Below are 10,275 nucleotides of genomic sequence, written 5' to 3'. Positions count from 1 at the left end.
ATTATAGTGAAATCTCCTTGGAAGTGCAAGGGGGACTGGACTACTTCCGTGTTGTGGAAGGAACCAGGATAACTGCTTGTGTCTTTGTCTTTCTTTTCTCTGCTCTGTTCTTTTCCGCTGCAATCTGACTCTGATCATTTCATCATAAGCACTCAAACTGCTTCTGAAGTTTTATCAGAAGAAGTATTTTTTAAGAGAAAAAGAAAACACAATTCAACCCCCCCCCCCTCTTGTGTTTTTCACCTTCACAACTTAGAAACATTATTAGCAAGTGAATTCAAAATGCAAAGAAGGCCTTACTTAGTTAATAATCACGACACTGATATTATGTCCTATACAGGTCAATGACAAAAGGACAACATTGATTATGAAGAGGAAGCATTCAAGTCAAATGTATTGAATTAATGGAAGAAATTCCAAATTGTAATCAAAAGAGTCCGAGTCTTGTACTCCCATATTGTATTGATTAGATACTAAGTTGTAATCAAAAGAATGTTTTTTGTTGAAAGTATTTGTAAAATAAAACAAAGTCTTGTATCCACAAGAAAGAAATAGAGAAATGGATTCTTTTAAAGATGAGAGCAAGGACCCCAATTTTTGGAAAAAATTATGGAAATAGTTATTCAGAAGAGAAAACAAAAGAAGAAAAAAATGGTTTGAAAGTGGCACTACACGAGAGAGAAATGCTGCACGACAGCTTCAATATTTCTAAAAAAAATTATTTTATTTTTTTAACATAAATAAATGAGGTGAAGTTATGGTTGTTTGTAAAACCTTTATGTTACGTTTGCATGCAAGAATTTCTCTTTAATCACATCAATTAATATTATTCAATTTCACTCTCTTATTTTTTTTAGTTTTTAGTTTCATGTGTGTCGAAATATATTTATTTGAGTTTATATCAAAGCAAGCAGACCTCATGCATTTCTGATTAATACGTAGTAACAACAATTTCAGAAACTAAAAAAGTGCTCATCATTAAAATCTAGTAATAGTTAATAGCTTTTTTTTTTTTTAACAAATCTAACAGCGTTGTTCCCTCCCGTTCTTATTATAATCAACAAAACCAAAAAAAACATCAAAACCAATGCATTAATTGATTAATGTAACTTTTTGAACATTAATCAAAACCAATGCATGAAAGAATTGAAAGAAGAGATAGTAATAAATAATTAAAATTATAATAGAAAAAATAACATTAATGTTGCATTGGTATTGTAAAGCGACATATAATTTGAGACAAATTTTTTCCCCTAAAACGACATACAATTTGGGACGGAGGGAGTAAAAATTTTTTTATATTAAGGACCAGAGTGAGTATTATCTTTATAGAAAATAGAAATCATCCTTGTTTTTCTATTATATCTCCCTCATTAATTTCCTTATGATCAAAGATTGAAATATTATCTTTTCACGCTTCCCATATTTATAGTCAAGCAAACCATATAGCTTATGACTTGCTGGTTATAACCTTTCAATACCTATGAATACTCACTACTTAGATCATCTGCCCCCGGTTGCATTAACCTTTTATGGACGGATGTAGCCAATGTCTATTTAATCATCATGTTCGATTGTAGTTTTGACCCAACATGCCTCAAAAAATCACTGTCTTCTTAGGTGATCCAATCTACTGTATTCCTCAACTCCATGAGTAAGGTTTGAATTGTGGGCAGGACAAGGGAATAAACACTAATAGAAATTAAATACTGACAACAGATTTACAATACAAAGGTTAATGCTACATGTCGAAGACCTGGTACCAAACACATATTCGAGCTACAAGATTGTTACGGGATTATTAACTTATTATTATTTAGCATAAGTGCCCATGCTTCCAATCACACTTACCCCCTTGTAACTGGAAAATAGTTCTAATTTGTAACTAATTTGTTTCCACCAACAGTAATTCCACTCTTATTTGGTAGAAGCTTCTTCATATAATACTTAGAATTGCGGGACAGGTTGATTGTTTTCTTTTTCTTTTCAGGAATATTATCAATTGAACATTCTGAAAATCCACGCCTCACAAACCTGTCAAGAAGTTGGGAATCATTTTGTTTAGAAATGCAATTATGAAGATTATAGTGCAGCAATTAAAAAGCAAACTTTTAAGTCCTTTAAACAAAAAACTTGTCTTCTAATAGTGAAAAATGACATTGATTGTGGATAAGGCCTAAATGAAATGGATCAGGGGAAGTTGCTTACCAATCTGCTGTACGTGTTGTAAGTAGGAAAAGCTTATTGAATCCAAGAGATGCTGCTTTCTTCTCCATATAATCTGCACATATTTCATCATTATATTATATTATACAACAGCTGATTAACATCCAAAGCTGAAGCCTGAAAAATATCTTCTTGAAACATAAACATGTTGAAAGTGGAAACTTTTCAACACAAAAAAAATAGTGTTTTCTAATGAGTTTGCTATTACTAGTACAACTATTCTGGGACTTCCCAAACATGTCCTGTGAATTAATATTGCATCCTTTAATAATCATAATTCAGGTTTACATGGTTCAAGTCTTCATTTTTCTTTAGTTTCAAAACTCTTTTGTAACAAATATTGTCTGAAGCTGATTAATATCGTTCTGGAATGCAGCATAAGCAACAAAAATACCGAAAACATCCCAATACATAGAACAAATTATTACTGAGTAGTAACCATCCATCATTTACAAATAATTTCAAGCACTTCAGTAATGAACATACCAAGCAATTTGTCTCCCTGTCCTTGGCCACGGCAATCAGGAGATACTGCAATAGCAGCAACCTCTGCACACTTCTCCTCAGGGTAAGGAAAAAGGCCACCACATGCAATTATTTGACCTTCTCTTTCCACAACAACGAAATTATCCAACGTTTGTAGCAGCTATAAACAGAGAATGATAAAAAATGATAAATGTTTAGACAAATTACCACGGCTATGTAAGCTATGTAAAGTAACTATCTACAATAGACACAGAGTAGATACATAGTTAAGCAAACCTCTTCATCAGACCGCTTAACCAGAATGCCACATGCCTCCAAAGGCTGAATAAGTTGTTTGATTCCAGAAAAATCTTCTTTCTCTGCCTTTCGAGTGCCTTCGTAAAGGTCACTGCAAAATTCAAATACAGCGCCATGAACAATCTGATGTAGACGATAACTTTCTAAACTTCTAAGTATGTGGGAAATGAACATCGTAGGTTTTTGGTACAAATTTAATGTTGTAGTTGTAGTATGTGTACTATGAATTTTAACAAGTTGCACCTGTATATAGCATGCATGTACTCTATAAGGCTAATATGAAATATTATCTCAAGTCTCAAAACTAATCCTTCGATCTTTTTTTGTAACTAATGGTTTCTTGAAAGGGAAAACATGGGAATGCTCACAAATGGAGTTCAGATCCAACTCGCATATTTACATCCTTACAGATAGTCTGGATCTCACTATAGTAAAATCACATGTACCAGGAAAACCCCACAAGGATGCCAACTGAACTGTTCTTAAAAGCTAAAACAACTTCAAGGATACAATTTATTTTCAAACACCTATTTCTCTTGGCAATTAGTTAAGAACCCTTGAACAAAATAACTTGCAAACATAAGATCTAGTGCAGAAACACACTGCAAAGATTGCTTACCTAGCCACCATTGTTCCCATCCCATCTCTTGTAAACAATTCCAACAATAAAACTCCACTAATAGTGCCATCCAACAAGTGAACTCTTTGAACCCCTCCCTGATAAAATGGAAGATGGTATTATTCACAACATACCAGAGAAGCGTGCATCAACTGAATTTGAAAGTTAATCCAAACCACCCAGAGTACAGTGGCAGTATTTGAAATGAGTCAAAGCTCAATATAATGAAGATATGTTGTAGTAACTGATATATTTGTACAACACACACCACCTATTATTGGTCTGATATTGATTTTGAAAATACTTTTGTTTTTACAAATGCTTATGTACAAACATAGACTTAAATAAGCACAACCAGGGCACTTGACAAGAAAATTAAAAGATATAACATGGACTCACCCTGCAAACAAAAGCTGCAGCAGCCAATTCTGACAGGTACCCATTCATTCGACTTAGCCGTTCTTGACCTCCAATAGCAAAGCCTTGCTCGCTAGTCCCTAAGCCATCTCCATTCTCAAAACCAACACCATTGTGGAAAGTTGCATTATGCCATTCTGTAATGCGTTTTCCATTAGGTGGAGATTTGACTGCCCCGTTAAAATTGTTATGCTCAGGATTTAAACCTTCTTCCTCAACCGCTTTCACATAGTTAGCTGCTATTTCACTTTGCTCGGCCCGCTTGCGAATTAACATGTCTGCTTCTTCAAGAGGCAAGAAACGAATTAGGCGTCCATTTTCATCAAGTATTGGACCATCTATAACGCATATTAACTTGTCTGCCCCAATTGCCAAGGCACAAGCTGTTGCAACCTCATAGGTGCTGGAGAAAGAACAAATAATCATATTAATATTAAGGATTCAAGCATAACTGCAGTACTTTTGTGCTTTTTTATCATGATTTCAAGATCCGTCTTTTCAATTCTATTCATAAGTGTAGTTCTTAAGAAGATCCTAGAAAAAGTACATATCAGATATGATTAATCAGAAATTACAAAAAATGCTATGACAGCATCATTCATGCAATAAGTTATACTGTATGATATGATGTAGGTAGCAACTAGAAAGAAATTATTAGAAGCTAACAAAAGCATACTTGCAATTCAATACTTCACCAGAGCTGGAGTAGCCCAAGTTGGTTAAAATAACTATAGAACCACCATCAAGTCTTTCACGCATGCGAGTAGCGTCTATTTTTTTAACTTCCCCAGTTGACCCATAATCAATTCCACCGACAACCCCTCTTCTCTGTCAAAAAAAAAAAATAACAAGAATCTCTAAATCAGCGATTAATGATAAAAAAAAAAAAAGGAGACAATTTTACAAGATCATTGTCTAAGCACAATGAATGAATCATAAAATCAAACCTTGGCTGCAAGAAAGTTACCACTTGTAACACTGACACTAACGTCATGCAATCGACTATTATCACCATGTCTACGAATATTGCATATGGAAGGTCCAACTGAAAGTTTAGCTGCTATCATCGATATTATTCCTCCTGCTGCACACATTGCAGCGTTTAGAGATTCATCGTCTGTTATTCTATATCTCCCAACATACTTAGGCTTGCTCCCTGTAAACGCAGCAACATGGTCAATGATGAGGTTTTGCAAGTAACGCCATGTTACGATTGAAAAGCCCTCATTTTTCAGCATAGGTGGATAAACAGCTTAATTAAGCGCTTATTGTGCACGTGTTTATGTATATGCTATTTTTGTAACAAAAGATAAAATAAAGTCAACTATTTTATACTAGCTCTGTCCCTAAATATAATCACTTGTTTGACAAAAAAAATTGTCCCCAACTATAAGCCATTTTCAAGTTACTAGATGCATTTATTGCTTCTTTTCCAAATAAACCGTAATTAATACCACTACGTGCCTTAGAATATGAAATGTCAAAATTGATACATTAACTACATCATCAACTTTTCTTAATAAGCGTCAAATACGCCAAAGGTGTTTATATTTAGGGACGGATGGAGTATAAGTTGTTTTCATAGGCTATCATGAAGAGCTAATGAAAATAAGCTGAAAAAAGCTTATGGACATGTCATAAAGTTGTTTTCAATTGTTTCCAAAAAAAAATAAAAAAAAAATCGATTCCAATTTCATAAGCTCTCCCAAACAGTATTAAGTGTTTATGTCAGTACATAAGTTTGAATAAGCTGATCCAAACAAACCTTTATCTTTGAGAATGTTGTCAATTTGCACATGGGTGCCAGGAACAATAACAAAGTGGATTCCAAGGTGATGAAGAAAAGCTATATCCTGCACCCAGAAACATTACTGTTACTAACTCCAACACAAACAACTAAAACAAATCAGCAACTACTAAAAGTAAAAATAATATTTAAATGCAATTAAAATAATAAAAGCAAAAGGTGATATATTTAAGTGCATGTTCGTTGAGCTGATTTTGAAGTGACTTATTTAGTAAAAAACCACGTTTAGACTAAAAAGTTAACAATTCTAAGCTTCAATTAGAATCAATTCAATTCTGGAGTCAAAGTTAATTCAACTATTGAGCAACTGAAGATGTCAAATCAATTCAACTCCTAAGGAAAAAGATAATTGCAATTTGAAGTGCATGCCTTGAGAATGGGATCCAAGGAAGGACTATCAACAATTTCAGCAGAAATGACCAGAACAAAAGTGGTTCCACGATAAGCGAGAAGATAAGGCCAAGCTTCACGAAGGGAACGAATGAATTGTTGTTGTTCATCTCCTTCTTCAGTGATTCCGTTCACTTCTTCGTTGTTAAACGCATTGCGTTTCATTGATGTTTCGTGTTTACGAGCAGTGAAAAACAACGAGGATTTAAGGGAAGGAGGTTTGAATTGGAGATTGAGTTGTTGTGGATTGAAGTGAGAGTATTGGCGAGAAGATGAAGTGGTGAAGTTGATAGGGTTTGGAAGTGAAGTTAAGAGGCGCGATAAAGAAGGAGCCATTGAGTGTTAAGCGGCAATGGCGGACGTGATTTCAGACGTAGAGACTTTTCACGCCACCGTGCCGCTTGGAAAATTTGTTGCTTTCTCGTGCCCATGTGTAACATTTCTCTGCGATAAAATTTTAATATAACCTTTTTTTTTTAAGGGATTTTTTTTTTTCTTTCTCTTGGTGGTGGCCGGATTCGAATCCCGAATCTTGCGTATTTTATATTACCTCCGTCTTTAATTATAGGAATATTTTGCAAAAATTACGGAGATTAAGAAAGTTTGTTGTAGTATTAAATTTGTATGTAATTACTATTGTTTTTACAATTTTATCCTTAAGAAAGATAGTTAATCTATGTTTTCAACATAGTATTTATTGTTGATTGAAGAAAAAGATGCAAAATAAAAAAGGGTAGTTGGTAAAGAAATAATTAATGTATTTGGAAATACAAAAAAAGTCTTATAAAAAGGGACAATTTTTTTTTCAAAAGGATCTTATAATTAAGGACAGAGGTAGTACATTTCTCTCAGGGACTTAAGGGAAATTTTGTAATATTACTATAAACTCTTTCTCTAAAAAAAAATTAGAATTTTTTAAGGAATTAAAAATCAGAATATGTCTTCGTGGGCATAACTCATTTAGCGGGAACATGCATTGCTATATGCTTATTCATTTTAAAAAAAGGTGAATTCTAACCACTACAAATAAAAAATCAAAATATAATTTTTTTAACATAAAAAATTATATTTAAACTATGTTATATTAAAAAAAATTGTGAAATATTGTTATAATATTCTATTCATTTTTTAATATTTCGTTAAAAAATATGAATGTTAGATATGATTCGGTTAAAAATTCAATTAAAATTGATGATGAAAAACCGTTAAAACACTAAAAACCCAAAAAAAAATTAAAATTAAAAAAAATAATATATTTATAGAGATCAAAATATAATTAACATAGAAAAGTAATTTTCTTTGACAAACCCAAAAAAGTAAGTTGATTCCAAAATGATGGAAAAATACATAAAAATGTGAAAAGAAAAAGAAAACAAATTTATGTACTCCCTCCAGCTCAAAATAATAGTTGTTTAAGGTTTCTGTACAGTTTTTAAGAAAATGATTAATTGTGCTAATTTTAATGATAAAATAAATATAATTTACTAAAATTTCTTTATTAATTATAATTAGTTAAGAAGTTAAGTTTGATGAATGTTATTTGAACAATATAATTTTGGACAACTTATGAGACAACAATAGAAAGATAGTAAAAATACAATGTAAGTATAATAGAGAAAATTGTCATAAAAATTATCCTAAAATAATTTTTCAAATATCAATTCTTATCTTTAAAATACCAATACTAAGCGGGCCGGTAGTAAAGAGACAAACTAACAAAATATAAAAAAAAAAAATTAAATAATATATTAGGGGACTGAGAGGGGAGTGGGTGGTACCTTGAGAATGGCATGGAAGTAATTAGGAGTAGCAACAACCTCAGCAGAAATGTGAACAACAAAAACTCTTCCTCTTTGTACAGAAAAATAAGGTTTGGATTGAAAGAGAATCTTGACAATATCTTTGTCTTCCTCAGTCACACCATATTCTTCTTCATTGCACTTACATCCACACCCTTTTACCTTAAACTTGGTGTTTTTGACAGCCGCAATAAGACAACAATAATTGGTCATTGATCTTGAAGCAAAGTTTAAGATTTGATGACAAGTAGGGCCACGTGAAAACAATGTTTGAGTTTCTCTTTGGTTTAGTAAATTCATGTGTGGCTTCCAAGAACAAGCAGCCATGTGCTGTTTTGTTTCTTCTTTTTTTATCAAACTCTCTAACTCAACAAGAAAGAGAGAGAGAGAGAGAGAGATTCTGTTTTAGGTAAGATTAAGAGCAATGCATTTTACTAGTGAGTGAGTAAATTAAGAAGTGATGCGATGCCAACAATGTCAATTACGCGGCGAGACGGTAGAGTTGGACAGAGTCGGTTCTGCTTGGAATGCTACCATAGGAGGAATAAACGTACCAAAATTAATACACCATTTTCCAATATTACATCTTTTTCATTTCATTTTCTTTTGCCTGTAAAGTATAGGACACTAAAAAGTTGATTAAATTCCCTTAAAAAGAATTGTTTGATCAAATTAAATTACACTTTTTTTGGTGCTAAAAAACAACCGTCAATTAATGCAACACGCAACAAATTATATGTACATAAGTGAGGGGGTTGTATCCAAAAAATGTATGTATAGAAAAAAACAGCAAATGGTTTTCAAAAATAGGTTTAGATTATTTGAGACAAATTCATCACAGAAAAAAGACAATGTCCTTTTGTTTGATTTTGAAGTTGAAACGCTAGGTGGTTTCTAAGCCCTTGTTTAGGTTGGCCAGCCGTTGAAAACTACGAGCATCTACACAATTTTTATTCTGTTTAGCAACAAGTTTAGTTGTCGAATTTTTTTAAAGGGAAAAATATGTGTATAATGTAGCAGTAGCTTAGCTTTTTGGGTTTTAATTTGGAAGGGGTCTTAAAATTAATATGATTAAGATTGCCAATTATGTGCAAGCATGTGATCCCACAACCGCAATAAATCCGGGTCAAGATATTTGTAAGTATTATCCCTTTGAGAATCAAACAAAAACATGAAAATATGAACCGTGTAGTCTATTAGAGAGGGCCACTTTGGATGTGAATGACGATGTGATAACACAATATGCCCTACACTAACCTCAAGTAAATTTCCTTTTATTTTTTTTTTAGTGAAGCAATGTGGCAGGTATGAAAACAAGGTAGTTTTTTTTTTTTTTTTTTTTTTTTTTTGAGGGAATGAAAACAAGGTAGTTAGTGAGGTCAACAAATTAAATCCAGTAATGATAAATAATATTATAAGATGTACAAATTAAAAAAAAAACTTACTGCATAGTGCTTATTCTTTTTTTCTTTTAAGTTATTTTGCTTTCAATCAAAATCGATTAGTTTAAAATAATTGAATAATAAATTAAAGGGCCCCTGAATTAATATTAAACAATAATCTATTAAGCTTGGTCCAAAATTAGACATATCAACTAACTATTATTCTTTAAAAAAAAACTAACTACTATTATTGGCCACAAGAAAAACATATCGACTGTTACATCACATTTGATCGGATTTTAACAATTTACAAGGTGCTAAAGCTTTTATGTTTGAAGATTCAACCAAAGGTTGTAAGAGAGATGGCATTAATTCTCCTTCATCATAGAAATTAAAACTTGATTGAGACACGGTATTTATGCTCTATTATTAGTGATGTGTAGATTCTAGTAGCATCTGTTCTACAATTTCTGATTTGGACTATATGCTGTGATAAAACTGCAATTGTAAGTTACCTACAACCTCATTTTTGTGTCCACTTTTTTTAAAATTTTGTTATTATTTATCTGTCATTTTCAAGTCTATCGTACGAAAAAGACAAATAATTTTATCAAAAAACAACATAAATATTTTTTTTTGCCATATATGCTTATAAACTTAAAGAACACGTAAAATAAAAGAGAGAACGTAGCTAGTAAATACCCATCGGAAGACTACATTATAAAAAACATTGATAATTTATACAGTTTATGTAATCATTTTAAAGAGCAGAAATGAATGTAATCCTTCAAAATTCAATAGTGAGAAGCAAATATGAAACTCAAATGTAACCAACACTACGAAGCAAAGATG

The 10,275-nt window shown here is 32.1% G+C and overlaps 1 protein-coding gene across 2 annotated transcripts; it reads right to left on the bottom strand.

Moving 5' to 3' along the window:
* Positions 1 to 1,669: 1,669 nt before the first annotated feature.
* Positions 1,670 to 8,588, bottom strand: LOC11420568 (probable amino-acid acetyltransferase NAGS2, chloroplastic). Of its 2 annotated transcripts, none has more exons than XM_003611513.3 (10): positions 6,222 to 6,677; positions 5,811 to 5,898; positions 4,993 to 5,201; positions 4,722 to 4,873; positions 4,028 to 4,448; positions 3,629 to 3,726; positions 2,989 to 3,100; positions 2,713 to 2,872; positions 2,209 to 2,281; positions 1,670 to 2,034 (listed from the first exon to the last, which is right to left on the bottom strand). In XM_003611513.3, the coding sequence occupies exons 1-10, from the start codon at positions 6,576 to 6,578 to the stop codon at positions 1,875 to 1,877; spliced, it is 1,830 nt and encodes a 609-aa protein (XP_003611561.1). In that variant the 5' UTR covers positions 6,579 to 6,677; the 3' UTR covers positions 1,670 to 1,874. The 2 variants fall into 2 exon arrangements, with proteins under 2 accessions (XP_003611561.1, XP_024640202.1); XM_024784434.1 differs by lacking the exon at positions 6,222 to 6,677 and adding an exon at positions 8,021 to 8,588 and having other exon boundaries at positions 1,687 to 2,034.
* Positions 8,589 to 10,275: the final 1,687 nt, after the last annotated feature.

This window comes from Medicago truncatula, chromosome 5, assembly GCF_003473485.1.
Source record: "Medicago truncatula cultivar Jemalong A17 chromosome 5, MtrunA17r5.0-ANR, whole genome shotgun sequence".
Taxonomy (NCBI): Eukaryota; Viridiplantae; Streptophyta; class Magnoliopsida; order Fabales; family Fabaceae; genus Medicago; species Medicago truncatula.
Note: the sequence above shows the minus strand (reverse complement) of the source record. Positions and strands in the feature narration are given on the sequence as shown.